The sequence below is a fragment of the Coregonus lavaretus genome, assembly GCF_964263955.1.
Source record: "Coregonus lavaretus genome assembly, chromosome: 18".
Lineage (NCBI taxonomy): Eukaryota > Metazoa > Chordata > Actinopteri > Salmoniformes > Salmonidae > Coregonus > Coregonus lavaretus.
Window position 1 is genome coordinate 3,654,111 of NC_140005.1, and position 26,527 is coordinate 3,680,637.

A 26,527-nucleotide genomic window follows, 5' to 3' on the forward strand; every position below is an offset into this window, starting at 1 on the left:
GCTACTCCGGGGCGGGCTACTCCGGGGCGGGCTACTCCGGGGCGGGCTACTCCGGGCGGGCTACTCCGAGGCGGGCTACTCCGGGCGGGCTACTCCGGGCGGGCTACTCCGAGGCGGGCTACTCCGGGCGGGCTACTCCGAGGCGGGCTACTCCGGGCGGGCTACTCCGGGGCGGGCTACTCCGAGGCGGGCTACTCCGGGGCGGGCTACTCCGAGGCGGGCTACTCCGGGGCGGGCTACTCCGAGGCGGGCTACTCCGAGGCGTAAATCGAGTGCCCCCATAGGCGTGGTCGAGTAGAGCGTGGATCTGATTGGCTGGTTTGGACGCTCGTCTGTTTTTAAATCGGAGCTGACTAGCTTTCGCGAACCATCTGTCTAAAGGAGCTAGCTGTCAACATTGGTTGGCACATCAATTCATGGTGTATTTGGTAAGAAATTATTTAATTTTTAGTTCAGAATAGCTTCTGATTAACTTCAGGCAATGTTCTCACGTTGCCATAAAAAATAGTTAGCAATCCATTAGCGTCAGCTAGCTAGCGCGATGGTAAGTCCATAGCTAGGTCAGCCAGCTAGTTAGCTCGTGGATCATTCATATCAAAACATTATCTAGCTACCTAACAATTAATTTATATCACTGATTCCCCTTTAACAGAGATATGAGAGATCTTACAGGAGTTAACGTTAACTTGAAACAGCGCTTGACCAAGACGGTCTTGTAGACATGGGGTGTGTGTTTAGTCGAAAGTGGCCCAGTGTATCTACTTGTTCTGTCATTACAGTAACTAGCTAGCGGTTAATGTCATTAAAATGTGCGTGACTGACATACCTTCCTCCCAACCCTCAGCCAGCAGCAATGAGGACCAGTGAGTTTGATTCATCATCTGATGAAGAGGAAGTTTGTGAAGAGGAGCTGACGCCGTTCCAGATCTCCTGGCAAGTTTCTCACTGACACATTACTCAGGGCAAAGGTCACTGGCCTGGTCACACACTGATCAAGTAGGTAACCCATGTATCTATACATACAGTGCCTTGCAAAAGTATTCGTTTTTCCTATTTTGTTGCATTACAACCTGTAATTTAAATGGATTATTATTTTTATTTCATGTAATGGACATACACAAACTAGTCCAAATTGGTGAAGTGAAATGAAGAAAAATAAATAATAGAAAAGTGGTGCGTGCATATGTATTCACCCCCTCCGCTATGAAGCCCTTAAATAAGATCTGGTGCAACCAATTACCTTCAGAAGTCACATAATTAGTTAAATAAAGTCCACCTGTGTGCAATCAAAGTGTCACATGATCTCAGTATATAAACACCTGTTCTGAAAGGCCCCAGAGTCTGCAACACCACTAAGCAAGGGGCACCATGAAGACCAAGGAGCTCTCCAAACAGGTCAGGGACAAAGTGGTGAAGTACAGATCAGGGTTAGGTTATAAAAAAAGATCAGAAACTTTGAACATCCCACGGAGCACCATTAAATCCATTATTAAAAAATTGAATGAATATGGCACCACAACAAACCTGCCAAGAGAGGGCCGCCCACCAAAACTCACAGACCAGGCAAGGCGGGCATTAATCAGAGAGGCAACATAGAGACCAAAGATAACCGTGAAGGAGCTGCAAAGCTCCACAGCGGAGATTGGAGTATCTGTCCATAGGACCACTTTAAGCCGTACACTCCACAGAGCTGGGCTTTACGGAAGAGTGTCCAGAAAAAAGCCATTGCTTAAAGAAAAAAATAAGTAAACACGGCATGTGGGAGACTCCCCAAACATATGGAAGAAGGTACTCTGGTCAGATGAGACTAAAATTGAGCTTTTTGGCCATCAAGGAAAACGCTATGTCTGGCGCAAACCCAACACCTCTCATCACCCCGAGAACACCATCCCAACAGTGAAGTGTGGTGGCAGCATCATGCTGTGGGGATGTTTTTCATCGACAGGGATTGGGAAACTAGTCAGAATTGAAGGCATGATGGATGCCGCTAAATACAGGGAAATTCTTGAGGGAAACCTGTTTCAGTCTTCCAGAGATTTGAGACTGGGATGGAGGTTCACCTTCCAGCAGGACAATGAGGTAATGACCCTAAGCATACTGCTAAAGCAACACTTGAGTGGTTTAAGGGGAAACATTTAAATGTCTTAGAATGGCCTAGTCAAAGCCCAGACCTCAATCCAATTGAGAATCTGTGGTATGACTTAAAGATTGCTGTACACCAGCGGAACCCATCCAACTTGAAGGAGCTGGAGCAGTTTTGCATTGAAGAATGGGCAAAAATCCCAGTGGCTAGATGTGCCAAGCTTATAGAGACATACCCCAAGAGACTTGCAGCTGTAATTGCTGCAAAAGGTGGCTCTACAAAGTATTGACTTTGGGGGGGTGAATAGTTATGCACGCTCAAGTTTTCAGTTTTTTTTTGTCTTATTTCTTGTTTGTTTCACAATAACACATATTTTCCATCTTCAAAGTGGTAGGCATGTTGTGTAAATCAAATGATACAAACCCCCCCCCAAAAAATACATTTTAATTCCAGGTTGTAAGGCAACAAAATAGGAATAATGCCAAGGTGGGTGAATACTTTTGCAAGCCACTGTAGCCTAATGGGCCTGGTAGCAAATGGATCAACCGTTCTCCCTGACAGGTTGCCGCTGTCCGCAGCGGAGTGCTCCCAGTTTATTGGAATATGTCCTTTGCCAGGGTGCAAATTCAAAGACATCCGAAGAAATTTACAGCGAGACGTTGGTAAGTTGACCTATTTCCGTGAAATGAAGTCTCATAATAGTAGGCTAATTCCCCTAAGAGAGGCTATGGTTAGACCGGATGGATGGGTTGTTATGTCTTTGTCCGCATGGGCAATCCATTGTCGGTGGGGGGGGGGGGATGATTATTCTGTCTTTTCGGTGCAGTCTAGGCCGATGTGACTGCAATAATGTAGTGTTGTTCTGAATCGGCTTGATGACATCATGTCCCAAATGGCACCCCTCTGGATAGGAGCGTCTGCTAAATGACTAAAATGTAAAATGTGTGTACTTTTGTAAGGGAATAGGGTACCATTTGGGGGACACCTACAGTATTATTTATATTTTTATATATATATATATATATATCTTCATGTCTTTTGTCCAGGTGAGCTGCAGAACCAGGGGGTGGAGGATGTGTTTGTGTTCTGTACCAGAGGAGAGCTCCATAAGTACCGTGTGCCTCGCCTCCTGGAGGCCTACAGGCTGCAGGGGCTCCGGGTGCACCACCTGCCCTTCCCTGACGGGGGCACCCCCGACCTGGAGCACTGCTGCCAGATACTGGAGGCACTGCAGGCCAACCTACACAACAACAGGAAGACTGTCATCCAGTGAGTAGGAAAGAGTATTTGGTTTGGATTACGGATGGTGTCATGCAATACAATTATGCACCTTTTTTTTTTTTTTTTGAGAAGTTCACGTTTGACTTGATGCATTCATTTTAGCTCCTATTGGCGCAAAATCAAAAGATTTGCGATGGTGGTTTCTGTTTTTAAAGTGTAGGTTTTTGTCTTTACAAAATCGAACAAGTGTTTAACTACTCATGTTCTCTGTGCTTCTCTCCTCAGTTGTTACGGAGGCCTGGGTCGCTCTGGACTAAGTATGCGTTTATTTATTTTTTCTTGACTCTGAACGGGTGTCTCTGTCGCAACATCGTCAACAACATGACTCTAAACGGGATGTCTCTCTCTGTCGGTCTGTCTTCAACAGTTGCTGCCTGTCTGCTTCTCAAGCTGTCGGTCTCCATGACTCCCGACAAAGCCATCGAGATCCTGAGAGAGCACAGAGGGGGCGGGGCCATTCAGACAGTCAAGGTGATGAGATACTTCTAATCTTTCTTTAAAAAAATCGCTTATTATTGTAGAAGCCTGGTCCCAGATCTGTTTGTGCTCTTGCGAACTCCATTGCTGTCACTGTCGAGCTATAAAGTTGGGCATGACAATTCCATGAGTTGTCAAGAGAGCAGAAACGGATCTGGAACCACTAATGTATTGATTGTCTATAATGTTGCTGTAATTTCCCTTTTGATCAGCAATATAACTTCCTGCATGAGTTCCGGGAAAAATACTCTGCCTACCAAGAAAGCAAAGCGGTCTCAACAGAGCGATCGGTGTCGCGGTGATTCTATTCCCCTTCAACCCTTTAGAAGAGCTCAGTTATCATCTCGTTTTAAATTTAATTGGGAGTAATAAAAAGCATTGAATGAATATCAACTCTCTCAAGAAGAGATGGTTTGACATGATTGTGTGAGAATGTGTTCTTTATAGCACTTTAAAAAAGGATGTAGTTTGTTCTATTACACCCATTGTTCTAAAAACTAAGTTTCGGGGATTATGGTGTTGCTGTGCTCTGATATCTGCTTTACATTGTGATTTATGGATGAGCGCTGATACCTGATGTGGGTTGCAAGAACTGTTTTGATTCAAAACGATTAAATAAAGTGGTTTCTATCCAGGACTGTTGTGTTCCGAGGCATGAGCTCCCGAGTTTCTACAGCTCGATACAGTCTAATACTGGCTCAGCTATAGCCGCCCGATTGAACCAGGAAATGAAACCAATCTAGTGTAGTGGGGTAGGTTTATTTGGAGTCGGAACTCAAGTTTACAGACGTTACGGTCATTTTCGATTGGGCCGACCACGTGGAGCGTTTACCATGAATGTGGTCTCCGAACATTGGCCTTAAAAACGTGCATAGCGGACAAAACGAGATCAGATTGAATCTTTTCCTTGGTGAAATGAGCTACTCTAGTATGAATGTGGAAATTTTAAAAGGCAAGAAAATATTAACTGTATAACAGATCAACCTACTTCCTGATGACCTTACAGGTCAACTACAGAAGACCTTGGGATAACAACAATCTTAATCTTTTTAGAAAGTCATCCCACGTTCTTGCATTTGGAAATACAAATCTGATTTAAAAAAATCCTGAAATCTGCAAGTTTGAGAAAATAAAACATCACTGCTCCAGCAACATATGTTAGGTCACAATGTAATAGGAGTGAAACACCTTGTGACATTTTACAAGACATTCTCAATCTAGAATTTAAAAAATGTGATAATGGTTAATTTTAGTAGCCAAAATTTGAAATGTACATTTTTAAAGTAAAGCCAAATCTATCAACAGGTACATTATGGAGTTGGTTGTTTTTCCTTTTGAGTTCATAGCCGGTTCAATGGTTACACAGATATTCCTCAGTAGGAACGTTTCATGATCACACACACACGTTTCGGGGATTTCTGTAGCGTCACATCAAATAGCCTATTAGCATCTGCTACCAAGGAAAAACACCCCTTAAAGCGAGTATGTATGACAAGGGTAGAAAGAGGTGTTCAGAAAGCATATCAAACCTACAAAACATATAAAATAGTTTAAGATGTCCCAGTCTGTGCAACACATTTTCCATCAGGTGATAAAGAGAAGACTACTCGTGCATTCAACCCTTTATATACACACACACCTACTTAGGTGAGTTCAAGTTTTCAATGTGTCTGGGCAAGAAAAGTATTTTCAATATTCTACAATTTAATAACCATGTCATTATGACAACCCCCAAATACAAAATAATGTTGCCAAGCTTGGCATATAATTCACATCCAAAATACCGTACAGTCATTTCAGTATTTATTTGTTTATAATAAACAGCACACAGCTCTGAATCTAACCGACGATGCAGAATATCTGTTCTACTTTGTAAACAATCAAAAGTAGGGAGGGTCAAAAAATATTATTTAAATTCAATTTTAAAGCATCAAATAATCACATAATGGAAAAGAGTCCAAAGGTCTGTCGTTGTTAGTCTTCCTCTCAGAAAGCATCTAGTTTTGGACTGACTAAAACTATGATAAAGAGAGGAAAGCTGCGACCGAAATTGAAGACAATAATTTAAAAAGGGAGAAATGTCTCTGTATGGTAATGGCGCTCCGCGTTGGGGGTTTGTCCATCCTGTTGAAACGGCGGACATCTTGTATCACTCAGTGGTAAATGGTCAATCTTTCCTGCAGGTCCCGTTTCAGCTTCTCCTCCAGCCACTAAAACCAAAGTGATTCATCTTGTACATGCAGATCTTTCCGCTCCGACCGCTCTAAGAGCTCACCAACACGTAGATCATCCTGTTAGAAAAAATCATGAAAATAAAAACTTTGTTTAGGGTGAGGATGTTGATATCGATTCTCTGGCATATCGCCTGGAGTGAAGACTGGATAAAAATACAAAAATGGCTCTTGGTTAAACTAATGGTGTGATATTCATTAGGATCATTCTTTCTAACAGAGGAGATCAGCTCTTGTAAAATTTCCAGTGCATTTACTATAAATGGCAAGTAAACTTGAAAACAAAGGAAAACCAGAGCCTTGAATAGGCAGATTATATTATTACATACCCATAGAGATAGGAGAGATAGTAGAGATAATAACATACCCATAGAGATAGGAGAGGTAGTAGAGATAATAACATACCCATAGAGATAGGAGAGGTAGTAGAGATAATAACATACCCATAGAGATAGGAGAGGTAGTAGAGATAATAACATACCCATAGAGATAGGAGAGGTAGTAGAGATAATAACATACCCATAGAGATAGGAGAGGTAGTAGAGATAATAACATACCCATAGAGATAGGAGAGGTAGTAGAGATAATAACATACCCATAGAGATAGGAGAGGTAGTAGAGATAATAACATACCCATAGAGATAGGAGAGGTAGTAGAGATAATAACATACCCATAGAGATAGGAGAGGTAGTAGAGATAATAACATACCCATAGAGATAGGAGAGGTAGTAGAGATAATAACATACCCATAGAGATAGGAGAGGTAGTAGAGATAATAACATACCCATAGAGATAGGAGAGGTAGTAGAGATAATAACATACCCATAGAGATAGGAGAGGTAGTAGAGATAATAACATACCCATAGAGATAGGAGAGGTAGTAGAGATAATAACATACCCATAGAGATAGTAGAGGTAGTAGAGATAATAACATACCCATAGAGATAGGAGAGGTAGTAGAGATAATAACATACCCATAGAGATAGGAGAGGTAGTAGAGATAATAACATACCCATAGAGATAGGAGAGGTAGTAGAGATAATAACATACCCATAGAGATAGAGGTAGTAGAGATAATAACATACCCATAGAGATAGGAGAGGTAGTAGAGATAATAACATACCCATAGAGGTAGTAGAGATAATAACATACCCATAGAGGTAGTAGAGATAATAACATACCCATAGAGGTAGTAGAGATAATAACATACCCATAGAGGTAGTAGAGATAATAACATACCCATAGAGGTAGTAGAGATAATAACATACCCATAGAGGTAGTAGAGATAATAACATACCCATAGAGGTAGTAGAGATAATAACATACCCATAGAGGTAGTAGAGATAATAACATACCCATAGAGATAGGAGAGGTAGTAGAGATAATAACATACCCATAGAGGTAGTAGAGATAATAACATACCCATAGAGGTAGGAGAGGTAGTAGAGATAATAACATACCCATAGAGGTAGTAGAGATAATAACATACCCATAGAGGTAGGAGAGGTAGTAGAGATAATAACATACCCATAGAGGTAGTAGAGATAATAACATACCCATAGAGATAGTAGAGGTAGTAGAGATAATAACATACCCATAGAGATAGGAGAGGTAGTAGAGATAATAACATACCCATAGAGATAGGAGAGGTAGTAGAGATAATAACATACCCATAGAGATAGGAGAGGTAGTAGAGATAATAACATACCCATAGAGATAGGAGAGGTAGTAGAGATAATAACATACCCATAGAGATAGGAGAGGTAGTAGAGATAATAACATACCCATAGAGATAGGAGAGGTAGTAGAGATAATAACATACCCATAGAGATAGGAGAGGTAGTAGAGATAGAGGTAGTAGAGATAATAACATACCCATAGAGATAGTAGAGATAATAACATACCCATAGAGATAGGAGAGGTAGTAGAGATAATAACATACCCATAGAGATAGGAGAGGTAGTAGAGATAATAACATACCCATAGAGATAGTAGAGGTAGTAGAGATAATAACATACCCATAGAGATAGGAGAGGTAGTAGAGATAATAACATACCCATAGAGATAGTAGAGGTAGTAGAGATAATAACATACCCATAGAGATAGTAGAGGTAGTAGAGATAATAACATACCCATAGAGATAGGAGAGGTAGTAGAGATAATAACATTCCCATAGAGATAGGAGAGGTAGTAGAGATAATAACATACCCATAGAGATAGGAGAGGTAGTAGAGATAATAACATTCCCATAGAGATAGGAGAGGTAGTAGAGATAATAACATACCCATAGAGATAGAGGTAGTAGAGATAATAACATACCCATAGAGATAGAGGTAGTAGAGATAATAACATACCCATAGAGATAGTAGAGGTAGTAGAGATAATAACATTCCCATAGAGATAGGAGAGGTAGTAGAGATAATAACATACCCATAGAGATAGAGGTAGTAGAGATAATAACATACCCATAGAGATAGTAGAGGTAGTAGAGATAATAACATACCCATAGAGATAGGAGAGGTAGTAGAGATAATAACATACCCATAGAGATAGGAGAGATAGTAGAGATAATAACATACCCATAGAGATAGGAGAGGTAGTAGAGATAGAGGTAGTAGAGATAATAACATACCCATAGAGATAGGAGAGGTAGTAGAGATAATAACATACCCATAGAGATAGGAGAGGTAGTAGAGATAATAACATACCCATAGAGATAGAGGTAGTAGAGATACTAACATACCCATAGAGATAGGAGAGGTAGTAGAGATAATAACATACCTATAGAGATAGGAGAGGTAGTAGAGATAATAACATACCCATAGAGATAGTAGAGGTAGTAGAGATAATAACATACCCATAGAGATAGGAGAGGTAGTAGAGATAATAACATACCCATAGAGATAGGAGAGGTAGTAGAGATAATAACATACCCATAGAGATAGGAGAGATAGTAGAGATAATAACATACCCATAGAGATAGGAGAGGTAGTAGAGATAGAGGTAGTAGAGATAATAACATACCCATAGAGATAGGAGAGGTAGTAGAGATAATAACATACCCATAGAGATAGAGGTAGTAGAGATAATAACATACCCATAAAGATAGAGGTAGTAGAGATACTAACATACCCATAGAGATAGTAGAGGTAGTAGAGATAATAACATACCCATAGAGATAGTAGAAGAAGGAGAGGAGGTAGAAGGCCAGTTTGCACCAGCCCTCCTTTTGACAGTAGGCCAAGACGTCAGCGTTCATGATTGTAGTCGGATCATAGAGTCCTGGACCACTCATCACCGGCCTGCTCATATACCTGCAGAGAAACATTCGAGACAAATGTATGATATACTTTCAGAAACATATGAAACATTTAGTCGTATACCTGCATGAAAACACGAGACATTTACTTATAGAAACAAATTAAGTATTTCCGGCATACCAGTAATGAAACAGGACACATTGCTGTGGTCAGCTTGGTTTCTAAGTAAATTACACTGGTTTCTGTAGAAACAATACTAAACACTGAAATGCAGCATTACAAATGGGAGCATAACCAAGCAGAAATCAGCCACCCAGTCCGAGATTAAATCAAGTTGTTTTCAACAAATCATGAAAAATGAAAATTGCAAGAATATCTAAAGGTTGAAAGTCAACAGGGAATGTTGTAATGTAAGGCTTGGACTCAATCTGATCCAGCATAATAGCGTGCTTGACATTTAAAGGTAATTTTCAGATTGAGCCGACATCTGCAGCATTTTACCATTAATGTGATCTGTGCTCACGCGGAAACATTGCCTTTTTTAAAAAGCACATTGTCCGACAGCGCTCCAAGGGTTGAATCCCGGGCCAAAGTCAAGATTGTTCTAGACCTGTAAGTACCTCCAGACGTGGTAGGCCAGCAGTGGCATGTTGAGGCCCAGGGTGAGCCACTCCGCAGCACACAGGAACATCACGCAGAAGAACACATGGATGAGATACTCCGGGAGCACCAGCTGGGAGGAGCACGTAAAACAAACACATTATTAGCCTTATACTGAGGGAGTCATATGAACAAGACAAGAGTCTGGGAGGAGTCACTGAAGGCTGCCTCAGACCAGTCTTCAGATTGGACAAGTCAGGGAGGAGTCACTGAAGGATGCCTCAGGACTTGTCTTCAGATTTCAGAAAATAAAAACTGACTCGTACTAAACTGAAATAGACAGTGGAATACACCTATAATCAGAGACAGACATCTCAAAATCTCTCAGAGATGTTAATAATGATATGACCAAAGCAATAAAGTACACAGGACACCATGTACATTAATTAAGTAGACATTGGCACTAACAGAGAAAAATATATAAACAGTCAGATTTCGTAAACATTTTGAAGAGACATAGTTCCCTCCGGAACACACATGGTTAATGATTTTATCACGAGTTTACATGACTATACATCATACAGTAGATGCTCATTGCACAAGACCTTGGGGTGGTTAGCAGGGCACCTATGACCCTTCATGCACTGCCAAGAGACATACGATGTGGAACATGCATCATGTCATGGGTTTGACCAGAGAGATGACACCAGGCCGGAGGAATCAACTCACGCACACACACACCTAGGCTACGTCCCAAAATGGCACCCTATTCCCTATAAAACTGCACTACTTATGGGCCCCGGCCTGGTCAAAAGTAGTGCACTACGTAGGGAATAAGGGTGCCATTTGGGATGTAAACTCTGAGTCAGCCTGTCTGTCTGTCTCATAGGGCAGGACAGGGCTATTGTGATGTCATCTGGTGTAGGCTCAGGCTTGTGAAAGGGGGGGGGGGGGGGGGGGGGCAGATGGAATCACTACATGGAAGCCATGCATTCGATCAAGGAGGGGTGGTTGAGGGGGTCATGATGACCCACCACAGCCCACAGATGGAGGGGGGGGACGGGACGGGACTTAGTGGGTTACATCCCTGCACTGTATTGCTACATTTAAACATGTGAAAAGGAGATGTTTATATTCCACTAGAGCATAATAATAATAATAATAATAATAATAATATGCCATTTAGCAGACGCTTTTATCCAAAGCGACTTACAGTCATGCGTGCATACATTTTTGTGTATGGGTGGTCCCGGGGATCGAACCCACTACCTTGGCGTTACAAGCGCCGTGCTCTATCAGCTGAGCTACAGAGGACCACATAACATAGCAGAAGGTTTTATTGCTACGTCCCAAATGGCACCCCCTATTTCCGATGGGGCCCTTGGTCAAAAGTAGTGCACTATATAGGGAATAGGGTGTAATTTGGGACACAGCCTATATGACGTTGCCCATAGGAGAAAACTGAACTATTAAAAAAGGGCAAATTCTGGTTACGCAAGATTAAACCGCAAATTCCAAACTGCTGGTCTGTGACGCGGCGCCCATCTTGACAGAAATAGAGTAGGATTGACTCCCAAATGGCACTCCTTCCCCTATATAGCGCCCTACTCTAAGGCAGATAAGGCTCTGGTCTAACGTGCCCTGGTCAAAGGTAGTGCACTATATAGGGAACGGGGTGCCATTTGGAACGCACTCTATTCCTAGATGAATCTGTGTTTTATGTAAAAGGTAACTCCTCCTGTCTTTACCATCCAATCAGTGATTCCTAAAAATGCTGAGCTTGAGGGGTGTTAAGATTCTACGGCCATCTGTTCCAAAACCCCCAGGTGATCATGTATATCGGCTTGAGCCAAAGTCTAGCAAATCTACTGTCGTTGTGTTTGCAAACAACTCTTAAACTCAAAACGCTAGTCTAGAAAGCATTACGGTCAAACAATTTGGGATAACCTTCTCAGCATCACATTATTTTTGACACCTTAGAATTGATTCTTACGCCGCTGCTTTATTTTCTGGCAACCTTGGAATAGTTAAGGCATAGAAAGGCAGTAGGGTTGTGGTTCAACAGGTCTAATCCTGGCCAGGGTAATACATCACAGATTAATCAGTCCTGAGATCCAGGGTAATACATCACAGATTAACCAGTCCTGAGATCCAGGGTAATACATCACAGATTAACCAGTCCTGAGATCCAGGGTAATACATCACAGATTAACCAGTCCTGAGATCCAGGGTAATACATCACAGATTAACCAGTCCTGAGATCCAGGGTAATACATCACAGATTAACCAGTCCTGAGATCCAGGGTAATACATCACAGATTAACCAGTCCTGAGATCCAGGGTAATACATCACAGATTAACCAGTCCTGAGATCCAGGGTAATACATCACAGATTAACCAGTAATACAGCACAGATTAACCAGTCCTGAGATCCACAGTAATACAGCACAGATTAACCAATCCTGAGATCCAGGGTAATACAGCACAGATTAACCAGTCCTGAGGCCCACAGTAATACATCACATATTAACCAGTCCTGAGATCCACGGTAATACATCACAGATTAACCAGTCCTGAGATCCAGGGTAATACAGCACAGATTAACCAGTCCTGAGATCCAGGGTAATACATCACAGATTAACCAGTCCTGAGATCCAGGGTAATACAGCACAGATTAACCAGTCCTGAGATCCAGGGTAATACATCACAGATTAACCAGTCCTGAGATCCACAGTAATACATCACAGATTAACCAGTCCTGAGATCCAGGGTAATACATCACAGATTAACCAGTCCTGAGATCCAGGGTAATACATCACAGATTAACCAGTCCTGAGATCCAGGGTAATACAGCACAGATTAACCAGTCCTGAGATCCACCGTAATACATCACAGATTAACCAGTCTTGAGGCCCACAGTTCATTTGTCATTTAATCCCATAAAATATCCTTTCTAAATCCTGGTTTAAGGAGCCTCCTGTCCCTGTCCACACAAACTCCATGATCAACTTTCGGAGACCAGTCAGAGCAAATAGAATACTCCCTCTTTAAATATTGAATTGTAGCCCAACCTATTAAAATGTAGTCTGGGCCCTACTTTAAATATCTCCTTGGGAAATATAGTATTTCCATTAAATCCCGGGCAACTAGTGAATAAATAGGTCTAACCGTTAATTTTATAACAGGGATATTACAAGTGTATTCTTATCACAACACTATATGCAAACAAAAGGGTAGGTTGTATAGAATCATGCATGTCCTGAGAATTTGCAAGTCTTTTCAGTTAACATCTGCACGTAGCACTATTTCATCAATAACGTTGGTCCCTACATTCACGCGTCTTCGGCACCTCCCAATGCTTTTGATGAACCCTCTTTGACTGTAATACAAATAACTACACCTCCTACTGACCAAGACTGCAGCGTCTTACACCCTACTTCCTGGTCAAAAGTAGTGCACTACATAGGGAATAGGGTGCCAGGGCCCTGGTCAAAAGTAGTGCACTACATAGGGAATAGGGCGCCATTTGGGACGTAGCCTTAAATTATTAATGAAACACGGTTTCAACCCAGTTTCACCCCTTTCCTTACGCTTTGATGTATGATATCTGAAGCAATGAAGAGCCAGCTACATACATGGAAACATAACAGTCTGGTAAAACTGGTTGAAACTAAGTCTACCCTTTAAGCTGCTGTCCTCTCCAATCAAGGGGAAATGGGCTGGGCGATACAGAAGTCTATATCTCAAGGGTAAATGGGCTGGGCGATACAGAAGTCTATATCTCACGGGGAAATGGGCTGGGCGATACAGAAGTCTATATCTCATGGGGAAATGGGCGATACAGAAGTCTATATCTCATGGGGAAATGGGCGGGGCGATACAGAAGTCTATATCTCAAGGGTAAATGGGCTGGGCGATACAGAAGTCTATATCTCATGGGGAAATGGGCTGGGCGATACAGAAGTCTATATCTCATGGGGAAATGGGCGGGGCGATACAGAAGTCTATATCTCATGGGGTCGTGACCGGCTACGACAGAGCCTGGATTCGAACCAGGATTGGGGTGGCGCACAATTGGCCCAGTGTCGTCTAGGGGAGGGAATGACCGGCAGGGATGTAGCTCAGTTGGTAGAGCATGGCGTTTGCAACGCCAGGGTTGTGGGTTCGATTCCCATGGGGGGCCAGTATGAAAAATAAAATAAATTATGTATGCACTAACTGTAAGTCGCTCTGGATAAGAGCGTCTGCTAAATGACTAAAATGTAATGTAAATGTAAATGGGCTGGGCGATACAGAAGTATATATCTCATGGGTAAATGGGCTGGGTGATACAGAAGTCTATATCTCAAGGGTAAATGGGCTGGGCGATACAGAAGTCTATATCTCATGGGGAAATGGGCGATACAGAAGTCTATATCTCATGGGGAAATGGGCGGGGCGATACAGAAGTCTATATCTCAAGGGTAAATGGGCTGGGCGATACAGAAGTCTATATCTCATGGGTAAATGGGCTGGGCGATACAGAAGTCTATATCTCATGGGGAAATGGGCGGGGCGATACAGAAGTCTATATCTCACCGGGAAATGGGCTGGGCGATACAGAAGTCTATATCTCATGGGGAAATGGGCGATACAGAAGTCTATATCTCATGGGGAAATGGGCGATACAGAAGTCTATATCTCATGGGGAAATGGGCGATACAGATGTCTATATCTCATGGGAAAATGGGCTGGGCGATACAGAAGTCTATATCTCATGGGGAAATGGGCGGGGCGATACAGAAGTCTATATCTCACTGGGAAATGGGCTGGGCGATACAGAAGTCTATATCTCATGGGGAAATGGGCTGGGCGATACAGAAGTCTATATCTCATGGGGAAATGGGCGGGGCGATACAGAAGTCTATATCTCATGGGGAAATGGGCGATACAGAAGTCTATATCTCATGGGGAAATGGGCGATAGATGTCTATATCTCATGGGAAAATGGGCTGGGCGATACAGAAGTCTATATCTCATGGGGAAATGGGCGGGGCGATACAGAAGTCTATATCTCACTGGGAAATGGGCTGGGCGATACAGAAGTCTATATCTCACGGGGAAATGGGCGGGGCGATACAGAAGTCTATATCTCATGGGGAAATGGGCGGGGCGATACAGAAGTCTATATCTCATGGGGAAATGGGCTGGGCGATACAGAAGTCTATATCTCATGGGGAAATAGCTGGGCGATACAGAAGTCTATATCTCATGGGGAAATGGGCTGAGCGATACAGATGTCTATATCTCATGGGAAAATGGGCGATACAGAAGTCTATATCTCATGGGGAAATCGGCTGGGCGATACAGAAGTCTATATCTCATGGGGAAATGGGCTGGGCGATACAGAAGTCTATATCTCATGGGGAAATGGGCGGGGCGATACAGAAGTCACACACAGGAAGACAATGCAACGTAGTGACATTGACATGCATGACAGCTATGTTACTGGCTCAGGCATGAGAAAGAACAAAAGGAGAAATGGAATCTGACAGTTTAACTTCATCAACGGACTCAACTCTTGAGGATGTTAGACTGAGTCAAGGTCTAACAACATCCTAGAAACTGCATTGAGCCTGTTTGGCTATGCTAAGTCATTTTGTGATATCAATGAGCACAGAAAGCCGAGACTTCAATCCATAACTCTGATGTAAATTAGTCCAATGAGGGCACCTCTTCTGAGAATCGTTAACTGAAAAGACGTTTGCAAACACTCCCCCCGTGCAGAATGAAAGACTGGAGACCAAACGTGAACCGAAACGGCCATTTTATATCGAAGATTGGTACAAACCTTCAATGCAATTTTGACTCTTTTAATCTTTTTGACCTTTTCAACTGTCTTTATGCCGATAAAAATTGTAGATTAAAAAAAGCAGATTAGAAAAAACAAAAATGTGTTAGAGTTCGACAGCTGACAAGATCACTGTAGATTAATAACAGTCAGAGATACTCCGGTTGTAATTCAGCATAACAGTGCAGAAGAGAAATCCATCCTTAGTGTGACTACTAGGCCGTAACCTCATCCATCCTGACTACTAGGCCGTAACCTCATCCATCCTGACTACTAGGCCGTAACCTCATCCATCCTTAGTGACTACTAGGCCGTAACCTCATCCATCCTGACTACTAGGCCGTAACCTCATCCATCCTGACTACTAGGCCGTAACCTCATCCATCCTTAGTGACTACTAGGCCGTAACCTCATCCATCCTAACTACTAGGCCGTAACCTCATCCATCCTTAGTGTGACTACTAGGCCGTAACCTCATCCATCCTGACTACTAGGCCGTAACCTCATCCATCCTTAGTGACTACTAGGCCGTAACCTCATCCATCCTGACTACTAGGCCGTAACCTCATCCATCCTGACTACTAGGCCGTAACCTCATCCATCCTTAGTGACTACTAGGCCGTAACCTCATCCATCCTGACTACTAGGCCGTAACCTCATCCATCCTGACTACTAGGCCGTAACCTCATCCATCCTTAGTGTGACTACTAGGCCGTAACCTCATCCATCCTGACTACTAGGCCGTAACCTCATCCATCCTGACTACTAGGCCGTAACCTCATCCATCCTGACTACTAGGCCGTAACCTCATCCATCCTTAGTGTGACTACTAGGCCGTAACCTCATCCATCCTGACTACTAGGCCGTAACCTCATCCATCCTTAGTGTGACTACTAGGCCGTAACCTCATCCATCCTGACTACTAGGCCGTAACCTCATCCATCCTGACTACTAGGCCGTAACCTCATCCATCCTTAGTGTGACTACTAGGCCGTAACCTCATCCATCCTGACTACTAGGCCGTAAACTCATCCATCCTTAGAGTGACTACTAGGCCGTAACCTCATCCATCCTAACTACTAGGCCGAAACCTCATCCATCCTGACTACTAGGCCGTAACCTCATCCATCCTTAGTGTGACTACTAGGCCGTAACCTCATCCATCCTAACTACTAGGCCGTAACCTCATCCATCCTGACTACTAGGCCGTAACCTCATCCATCCTAACTACTAGGCCGTAACCTCATCCATCCTAACTACTAGGCCGTAACCTCATCCATCCTGACCACTAGGCCGTAACCGCATCCATCGTAACTACTAGGCCGTAACCTCACCTATCCTTAGAGTGACTACTAGGCCGTAACCTCATCCATCCTAACTACTAGGCCGTAACCTCATCCATCCTTAGTGACTACTAGGCCGTAACCTCATCCATCCTGACTACTAGGCCGTAAACTCATCCATCCTAATTACTAGGCCGTAACCTCATCCATCCTAACTACTAGGCCGTAACCTCATCCATCCTGACTACTAGGCCGTAACCTCATCCATCCTGACTACTAGGCCGTAACCTCATCCATCCTAACTACTAGGCCGTAACCGCATCCATCCTAACTACTAGGCCGTAACCTCACCTATCCTTAGAGTGACTACTAGGCCGTAACCTCATCCATCCTGACTACTAGGCCGTAACCTCATCCATCCTGACTACTAGGCCGTAACCTCATCCATCCTGACTACTAGGCCGTAACCTCATCCATCCTGACTACTAGGCCGTAACCTCATCCATCCTGACTACTAGGCCGTAACCTCATCCATCCTGACTACTAGGCCGTAACCTCATCCATCCTGACTACTAGGCCGTAACCTCATCCATCCTACTACACAAATTATAGAACGCAAATCAGCATGCAGTCAAAGAAGCCAGGAGAAAGACGTCATCTGCAACCATCAATTTTTTACTTACCGGATTCAATGTGTTACATTGATCTATGGGATTCTTGTAATCAGTCTTCAGTTCATCGAATGCAATTATCTGGAGAGAAAGAGAATGCATGTGTAAGTAAATGACTTCATCCCCCATCTTGTATGACAGAAAACTGCATCATTGAACAAAAACAAAGATTGCAAATCATTATCAAGATTGCAAATGTCATGGCCTATAGAGTCATAAATACCCATAAAACGGTCAAACAAAGAAATGGTTCCAATCGTTTTTCCACCATTCATATTTCCCCACAGGGGACTTTAGAAACACTTCAAATAAGGTCTGTGTTTCATGTAGGCTTACCCTGGCATGACATTTTGACAACTGTGTAAATCTCTAGGACAAGGTTACTTATCAATTTATTTGCCTGTATTTACCCCCCAAAAATGAAACGCTAATTAGCTGCTAATGTGGCTATCATAAAGAACTACAAATGACATGTTCTGGACGAGACTGCGGAATTCAGGCAAAGGTAAATTAATCCAGAGATTCTATCTAATGTTAGCTAAATTTAGTAATGAATAAATTGGCAACATTTCTTTAAATTGACAATTCTGTTAACTGTCTTATGCAATTTTTAAATTGACACCGTTAGAAAAGGTGTCAGAAAAGATTTGGCATGGGTCCTCAGACCCTCAAATTCTACAGCTGCACCATCGAGAGCATCCTGACTGGTTGCATCACCGCCTGGTATGGCAACTGCTCGGCCTCCGACCGCAAGGCACTACAGAGGGTAGTGCGTACGGCCCAGTACATCACTGGGGCCAAGCTTCCTGCCATCCAGGACCTCTATACCAGGCGGTGTCAGAGGAAGGCCCTCAAAATTGTCAAAGACTCCAGCCACCCTAGTCATAGACTGTTCTCTCTGCCACTGCACGGCAAGTGGTACCAGAGTGCCAAGTCTAGATCCAAAAGACTTCTCAACAGCTTCTACCCCCAAGCCATAAGACTCTTGAACAGCTAATCATGGCTACCCAGACTATTTGCACTGCCCCCCCCCCCCCACCCACATTTTTAACGTTGCTCCTACTCTGTTAATTATTTATTAATAGTCCCTTTAACTCTACCCACATGTACATATTACCTCAACTAGCCGGTGCCCCCGCACATTGACTCTGCACCGGTACCCCCCTGTATATAAAGCCTCCCTACTGTTATTTTATTTTACTTCTGCTTTTTTTTTTCTCCAACACTTTTTTGTTGTTGTTTTATTTTACTTTTTTTATTAAAAATAAATGCATTGTTGGTTAAGGGCTGTAAGTAAGCATTTCACTGTAATGTCTACACCTGTTGTATTCGGCACATGTGGCCAATTTGATTTGAGCTAGATGATGTGCAGGAGTTTGCAGGGATTTGTAGTCTTGCATGATTTCTACTTCGATACCAATTAGCATTTTCGAATCTGAGTGTAAATAGAGCCTAATATAGTGATAAAAGTCACCTTGTCCGAGAGAGATTTACATGGTTATCAAAACGTCACGCCAGAGTAAACCTACACGAAACACAGCCCTTATTTTAAGTGTTTCTAAAATTCTCTATGGGAAAAATGAATGGTGGAAAAACGATTGGAACCATTTCCCTGTTTGACCGCTAGGTTTTATGGATATTAGGACACTTCCACCGTGGGGCTCTATGGCCATAAGCAGCGAGGGGGAAAAAACAACAACTGTTTTCCTTTGTAAACAAACACTGTAGTACAACAGTATCCTCCTGGGGATATTTGTTCTCTCATTTCTATAATGTCCTCAGGTACTAGCTAGCTACAACAACGGTCTGTACAGCCGCCAGCACAAGGGCTTATACATGCAGGCATGTGGATTAAGAACTGGCATCCCAACAACAGTTTTTAGCTAAGGACACTTCAGAGGGATCAAACCTTGTTATCAGAGTCGGGATGAAAGTTTAGAATCTGGAAGACTGGGACAAACAGAAAACATGATGGAGAATAACAGAAATCCCCGGTTAATTCGTGTATTAGCTAGCCATCTTATCGTAGTTTGCCAACTACTGTGTTCACCCATTTAGATACCTCCATAACTAGGAAGCTAACGTTAGCTATGCTCCTGTAAGTCGCTCTGGATAAGAGCGTCTGCTAAATGACTAAAATGTAAATGTAAGCTAGCGAGCATAAGTTGTCGTTACCATATAAAGCTAGCTAACTAAATGTTAACGGATGGCTAACTACGTATCGTATATTTTAAATTCTGAGTAAAATAAATAGCTAGCTATTTGTCTCTGGATATCTAACTAGGCCATATATTCTGGTCGTGGATAGAAACGAATTACTGAAGTTGTTTCGGTCCAACAACACGAATGGGTGTGTGCCATTCATTCTTGGTTAGCTAAACTAGCTAACGGGTGACAAGCCTGTTTGCCACTGGTTTAGAACATAAACATTGGCTCTCTATAATACCTACATTATCTTTCAAACCATACTGTTTGATTGTGATACCAATATACTTACATGCCAAATGGCGAAGAAAATAAGAGCGGCCGTAAGCAATAACGCAAGCATGTAACAAAAGGCCGCGAATGTGAACGCCATTTTTGTGCAGCTTGCTGGCTGATGTCGCCGGACACAAGAGATCTGTTGCCTGCCAGAGGCAAGAAACTACAGGAAGAAACTACAGGAAGAAACTACAGGATGCTGTGACCGCGAGACAGGAAGGGGCGTGGCATTGGGCATACGCACAGACGTTCCTTCTTCAGGTTGCGTTCCAGAGCGTCGCGGCAGGCGCCTTTTGGCAACACGGGAGTTTCAAGAAAGAGAGAATAAGCCTTTGAGACCCCCACCCTGAAGAACAGTTTTAAGTGATAATAGGCATATAATAATCGGACATACATTATAACAGACACACGTCAGATATTCAACATGGTGACTTTGTATATTACATTTAATGCATACAACATTAAACATCATTTTTGTTTTATTGGGACAACTGTATTACGCATGGAAAAATACAAATATTTCACAAGTTTCACTGACACCATTGGGTAGCCGAATATGTTACATGTTTTGAGTTGCTGTTTTGTTATGAAAAAATTAATAAAAGCTGTTGATCTGAGAAAGTACAGAACTATAATAGGAAAAATACATCAATTCAAAGCGATCAAGACACTTAATAGGCCACATGTTTCTACAAGGATATAGCTATATCTTATTAATGAATGCAGATTGAATAATTATTTCCAGGGCTGATTATCTCTATTCATCAGTTCCAAATGGCACCCTGTTCCCTTCATAGTGCACTACGGGACCATAGGACTCTGGTCAAAATAAGTGCACTACAAAGGGAACAGGGTGACATTTGGAACACACCTATTATCTAAAAAAACATGTTGATAATTATCCAACTACTGTAGTGTTTAATCTTAACACACTTTGTCAGCAACTTCCCCCTTTGATTGCGTTTGCATGCATGTTCTCTATATTATTGCTTGTGTCAATCAAAGTATGCCAATTTTGAATTCATTATTGAGGATACATTCACTGTGTAAAACAAAGAACATGCTCTACAAACTGACATACTATTGAAGGCTTGTTTGGGCTGTTTTTTGTCATAATGCAAACTGTCGGACAAAGACACACTGACGAAAGCATGCACTTGTATTTACAGTAGCTTACCACGTCAAAGTTTTTTTTTTTTTTTTTTTACGGCTCATTAAGCGTTTTCATTTTTCACATTGACACCAGCTGATTGCACAATTCAGAGTAAAAACAGGAATGTTCCAGTACAGTTCATACATACAGGATTATGAGGTGATGTTTAAAGCTATAGTCTAATTTTGCTTTTTGATGTCACGTTTCAGCAGATGGTAAAACGTAAGTCATTGTTTCCGTCCCAAATGGCACCATAATCCCTTTATAGTGCCCTTCTTTTGACCAGAGTCCTATGGTGCACTATACAGGGAAAGAGAGTGTCATTGTTTGTTTTCGGAGTTTACATTTTAAATATGTTCTTCGGAAGAATACTCTGATGGAAAGAGAAACAGCCTTTTGGAATATCACCAATCCAAATGTAATACAGTATACTTGTCGAGCGGTTTCCTGGACATACTGTAGGATAAAGACTAGCCCTGGACTAAGGCATGTTCAATGGAGAATCTCCACTGAAAGTGCTTTTTTTGTCCAGAACTAGTCTTAGTTTGTGCCCAGGAAACCGGCTCTTCAAGTTCTTTCACGCCTGCTAAAAAATAAAGGATTTAAAAAAGGCAAAAAGATGACTCTCTAATCTCCCAGTGTATTCACACCTGTCCAAGGTTGGGACACAGACTGGTTTCCCGGACACACATTAAGTGAGTCTCTATTGAAAAAGCTTTCTAGTCCAGGACTAGGCTTAATCTGTGTCTGGGAAACTGGCCCTAAAACAAAACAGAGGTTTCTTTCGAGAACGTATCAGTGAAAATCTTTGTAGGCGAAACAGGTGCTGCACTTTGAAGGACACAGTTCAAATGGTATAAAACATTGTGCACTACTTTTGACCAAAAGTAGTGCACTATGTAGGGAATAGTGTACCATTTGGGGTGAAAACATTACCTCACTGCAAAGTCTCACTAAGAATCACACTGATTCTCCACTAAACAAAGATGAACAGAGATATCGAACTGTCCTTTGTGTCACTCAAAAACAGTCTGCAGCCTCTTAAAATGTTACTTATCGACCAATAGCATCAATAATTCCATTACCCCGGAACAACTGCAATAAGAACGTATAAACCCAGAAACCAGATGGTGAATTGTATTTTAGCTGTTTTTTTATAGTATTGTAATTTGGATTAAGATCCTTTGTTGTCATATTGTGTCATATAAACTTAAATCAGTGAGTGAAAAATGAATTTATTTCTTTATACTGACCTACCTTTCTAAGCAGAATGAGAAATTCCACACAACATAATCAAAGATACATTGAATTTGGATGTATGGCTATGATTGTGTGATTAAGGTCAAAAGTGCTTCAAGCCTTGAGGCACTTCCATCTTGAAAATGTATAAAGAAGAATCAAAGTCGTGTTGTACCTTCACAACCCAGGATCCTCCCACAAGTCATATATTTATGACTTAATTTGAAGAAAAAAAAACAGCTCCCCAAATCAAAGCTCCCCTCTTAATATCCAGAACCATCCTTTTGATTACAGTATAAAAATAAATAAAAATAGGACCAAAAAAAATAAAAGTGGTTAGAATCTAATCTATCAAGTCATAATTATGTAAACTAAACAAGCAAAACTCAAACTCAAAAGCAATTGCCGCCATGACAATTCCTTTCAATTTTCCTTGAGTTTTGCTCGTGTAGGAGAGGGAATGCTCTGTCCACCTCAGTAGGAGTGGTAATGTTAATTCTATATAGACACAGGAAACTGGCACATGTTGAAGGGGAGAGGGAGATTGTATGGGAATAGGTACATAGAGGAGGGAAACGTAAGGTATGGTGTATTCTTCCCAAGTGTCTTGTTCCTCCTCTAGACCATTCAGTCCACTAGATCACCAAATGGCCTCGTCTTAACCGAAGAACCCAAGCTTCTCTCTAAGCCATTCCTCTGTCAGGTCCTCTGTGTTTCTGATCTCAAACACCTGGAAGAAATGAGGGGGAGACGATATATAAGACTGATAACTCCCCTTTTCACAAGCTATAAGTCAACATCTTTGAAGCCAAGTTCATGTAAACACATACTAATCTAATTTATGGATTTAGTACTAGCTAATTACTAAATCCAGATAGCTTTGAGCTCCAAAGATGAAAGAAACAGTTTGGTCACTAACCTTAGTCAACTGGACGGTTTGCACCAGCTTGTTTTTGCTTCCAGCGTACATCATCTGCTGCTCGGGTTTGCATCCTGAGAAAAAAGAGACGTGGCAAAACAAATAGAAATAGAATTAGGAAATACAACGATATGTCTCTCTACGGGGGTCAAACTAAAACCCGCTCTATCCATGTCTTAAATCACTTCCAACGAAAACAACATATCTTGCTATCCAATAATAAGGTAACCTTAGTTACCATGACCTCATCGGGTGTTAAAAAAAAAAAAAAAACGGCAGACTGAATTAAATCTTTCTTTTACAAAATGGGGCCAAAACGTGTGGTTACAGATATAGTAGCTACAGGGATGTTGAGGACCGGATCTTATCTTACCCACTGGACTAGAGAATATGAAGCAGAGGGGATAAGAAACTCGTCCATCGTTATGTTGGTACTTGTAGCTATACACCACAAACGTGCACAAGGGGGTTAAGGAGAATTTTTAGGATTAAAATAAAAAAGATGATAGCAGCGATTTGACTGTGCTCAAAACGTTCACTTTTTTAAAAAAATCACGCATTCATGCCAATGGGAGACTTGTGGGTGGGTGGGGGGGGTGGGGGGGCATTCTGATTGGCTGGGCCTAGCTCCCAAGTGGGTGGGCCTATGCCCTCCCAGGTCCAACCATGGCTGCGCTCCTGCCCAGTCATGTGAAATCCATAGATTAGGGCCTAATGAATGTATTTCAATTGACTTGATTTCATTATATGAACTGTAACTTCAGTAAATTGTTGCATCTATTTTTGTTCAGCATAGATGAAAGGATATCTTGGCTGTCTTTCAGGCAGTTCATCCTTCAGATCATCAGGAGAAATATCCTAGGATGAGAGAGAGGACAATCAAGGTTCAAATCAAATCATATTTTAGAAAGCCCTTTTTACATCAGCAGATGTCACAAAGTGCTATACAGAAACCCAGCCTAAAAACCCCAAACAGCAAGCAATGCAGATGTAGAAGCACAGTTAAATATGTACTTTACAACAGTAGGTTCCATGCTACATCATACAAGATGCTATAAGAGGTGTGTGGATAAGACACTTATAACACTGACGTCATCATACAATAACCAATCTGGCAACTTACCTCATGTTCTTCATCAAGGATGACAAGCTGCTTGTCCTTGTCAATCTTCACTGAGAAAGAGAAAACACAAAAAAATATTTAGGAAAAATGTTCCTCAGATCTTCAACAGTCAATATGTTGCTCCTTCCCAAGCACTTGACCCTTGCACAATATGTGTGTAGAAGCAAAAACAACATTATCAACTATAGATTCTTTATGATTAGGAGGATACTTACTGATTTATGATTAGGAGGATACTTACTGATTTATGATTAGGAGGATACTTACTGATTTGTGATTAATAGTTTACTTACTGAGATTTGTGATTAAGAGGATACTTACTGATTTGTGATTAGGAGGATACTTACTGATTTGTGATTAAGAGGATACTTACTGAGATTTGGGATTAAGAGGATACTTACTGATGATAGCAGCATTGTTAGTCTCCTTCCGGAAGCGGAACTCCCGTAGCTTTTTAACTAGGTCTCCATCAACGTCACACACAACCAGTGATTCACTCTGAAAGTAACAGATAGAAGGAAAGATATCTGGACCTGCATTCATAAAGCCTCTCAGAGTTGGAGTGCTGATCTAGGATCCGTTTAGCTTTTTAGATAATACATACGATTACATGGACAGGGGGAGGGACCTGATCCCAGATCAGCGCTCCTACTCTAAAAGGCTTTATGAATATGGGAACAGGAATAAGGATTGTTATGATTTCTCATTTCAAAGGAGATCAGATCCCTCTAACACATGATTGGGAACTTTTGATGATAGCCTACAGAATAATAATGATGGTCATTCACACCTCAAAGCGTTAGATATCATGTCTCTGAACTTGCAAATTCTATTCACTTGTGAAATAATTGCTGCCATCCATGATCACACCTGATCATTTATGTGTCTTTTTGGAATGAGCAGGCATCTTCATTTACATAACATTCCAGAATCATTGTTCATGATGGGTTAAATTCCTTTGTTCAATGGCCTGCTCTGGATTTGATTTGACAGGTAATAGGAAATAACGACGTGCAATGATTTAGCAACTACAGGGTTATAGAAATATTTGGTACTGTCAAATACGAGAGATGCGCATCCCTGACAATGCCGAGTTTAATTTGTCTTGAAGCCAAATGTAGCTAGCTAGCTAGTTAGGTCTAGCAAACTACAGGAAATGCGTATCTAACTAGCTAGCTGGCTTGCGTTCTATACAACAAAGCGCATAGAATCTGACACAGAATGGTCACGGCACTTTGACGATCTGAAATTAGCTGGTTTCATCGAGAAGCTAGGGTAATTACAATGGAATTTGATGTGGCTAACTTTCTCAGACAATGCATGGGGTTATCAGTTAGCCAGCTAGCTAACTATCTATCTATCTATGCTCCATACCGTCACATGTTGCAGTATATCACAATGAGCTGGGTGGAACAACTGCATATTTAAAAACATTGTACAGAAAGCGAAACTCATTTCGAATGAAAGAGGCGATTATACAGGCAGAGGGTGTCAAACGGTTGCTACTTGAAAATAAGCCCTAGCAAAATACATTTATTGAGGTTTTTCAACCCACCTCAGCAACAACTTACCATTTTCCCTGAAGCGCAGACTCAATTGTTCTGTCTAGACCGGAGGAGGGCAGTGCAGAACACTATTTTTTCCGCCCACATAAACTTGTGACTCTGATCTGACCAATCCCCGCCCCACACCAATTCAAAGTCATTATTAGGAATATTTTTGTATCATGTCATACTGTACTAGTTGAATTTTACTCACATAAAAGTTGAGGGAGAAAGGGTAGATATACTTTTATTCATTTTCAATGTTCTGTCACCTTCATTTGCCGACTGCAATCCAAGAAGATATATGTGACTCTGGAACGCACCCATTTGGTTCCACTCTTTCCTTCCGCC

The 26,527-nt window shown here is 41.8% G+C and overlaps 3 protein-coding genes across 6 annotated transcripts; 1 reads left to right on the plus strand and 2 right to left on the minus strand.

Moving 5' to 3' along the window:
• The first annotated feature begins 340 nt into the window (after window positions 1-340).
• Window positions 341-4,489, plus strand: cdkn3 (cyclin dependent kinase inhibitor 3). The gene is made up of 7 exons (XM_084181699.1): window positions 341-428; window positions 845-933; window positions 2,645-2,745; window positions 3,130-3,352; window positions 3,590-3,621; window positions 3,732-3,835; window positions 4,054-4,489. The coding sequence occupies exons 1-7, from the start codon at window positions 417-419 to the stop codon at window positions 4,141-4,143; spliced, it is 651 nt and encodes a 216-aa protein (XP_084037825.1). The 5' UTR covers window positions 341-416; the 3' UTR covers window positions 4,144-4,489.
• A 1,138-nt stretch (window positions 4,490-5,627) lies between these two features.
• cnih1 (cornichon family member 1) lies at window positions 5,628-20,333 on the minus strand. Its single transcript, XM_084181814.1, has 5 exons — window positions 20,215-20,333; window positions 17,730-17,798; window positions 9,954-10,066; window positions 9,244-9,387; window positions 5,628-6,132 (listed from the first exon to the last, which is right to left on the minus strand). The coding sequence occupies exons 1-5, from the start codon at window positions 20,293-20,295 to the stop codon at window positions 6,105-6,107; spliced, it is 435 nt and encodes a 144-aa protein (XP_084037940.1). The 5' UTR covers window positions 20,296-20,333; the 3' UTR covers window positions 5,628-6,104.
• Window positions 20,334-20,626: 293 nt separating this feature from the next.
• On the minus strand, window positions 20,627-26,521 carry LOC311146036 (glia maturation factor beta). Of its 4 annotated transcripts, none has more exons than XR_014614650.1 (8): window positions 26,204-26,490; window positions 25,034-25,130; window positions 24,633-24,682; window positions 24,318-24,367; window positions 23,883-23,965; window positions 23,510-23,583; window positions 21,070-23,320; window positions 20,627-20,980 (listed from the first exon to the last, which is right to left on the minus strand). XR_014614650.1 is itself a non-coding variant. In XM_084182480.1 (8 exons), the coding sequence occupies exons 2-8, from the start codon at window positions 26,204-26,206 to the stop codon at window positions 23,249-23,251; spliced, it is 429 nt and encodes a 142-aa protein (XP_084038606.1). In that variant the 5' UTR covers window positions 26,207-26,301; window positions 26,391-26,521; the 3' UTR covers window positions 20,627-23,248. The 4 variants fall into 4 exon arrangements, 3 of the variants coding, with proteins under 3 accessions (XP_084038606.1, XP_084038605.1, XP_084038604.1); XM_084182480.1 differs by having other exon boundaries at window positions 20,627-23,320; window positions 26,204-26,301; window positions 26,391-26,521; XM_084182478.1 differs by lacking the exon at window positions 20,627-20,980 and adding an exon at window positions 25,237-25,293 and having other exon boundaries at window positions 22,571-23,320; window positions 26,204-26,262.
• Between the last annotated feature and the right edge of the window lie 6 nt (window positions 26,522-26,527).

Excerpts from the sequence above, each read along its gene's own strand:
- cdkn3 (XM_084181699.1), top strand. Across the intron at positions 934-2,644 it reads ACGCCGTTCCAGATCTCCTG|GTTGCCGCTGTCCGCAGCGG; the intron begins GCAAGTTTCTCA and ends TCTCCCTGACAG. Across the intron at positions 3,353-3,589 it reads AACAGGAAGACTGTCATCCA|TTGTTACGGAGGCCTGGGTC; the intron begins GTGAGTAGGAAA and ends TTCTCTCCTCAG.
- cnih1 (XM_084181814.1), bottom strand. The coding sequence starts at position 20,295 with ATGGCGTTCACATTCGCGGCCTTTTGTTACATGCTTGCGTTATTGCTT. Across the intron at positions 10,067-17,729 it reads AATGTAACACATTGAATCCG|CTGGTGCTCCCGGAGTATCT; the intron begins GTAAGTAAAAAA and ends TGCTCCTCCCAG. Across the intron at positions 9,388-9,953 it reads CTGGCCTACCACGTCTGGAG|GTATATGAGCAGGCCGGTGA; the intron begins GTACTTACAGGT and ends GTTTCTCTGCAG.
- LOC311146036 (XM_084182478.1), bottom strand. Across the intron at positions 24,683-25,033 it reads TAACAATGCTGCTATCATCA|TGAAGATTGACAAGGACAAG; the intron begins GTAAGTATCCTC and ends TCTCTTTCTCAG. Across the intron at positions 24,368-24,632 it reads TCCTTGATGAAGAACATGAG|GATATTTCTCCTGATGATCT; the intron begins GTAAGTTGCCAG and ends CTCTCATCCTAG.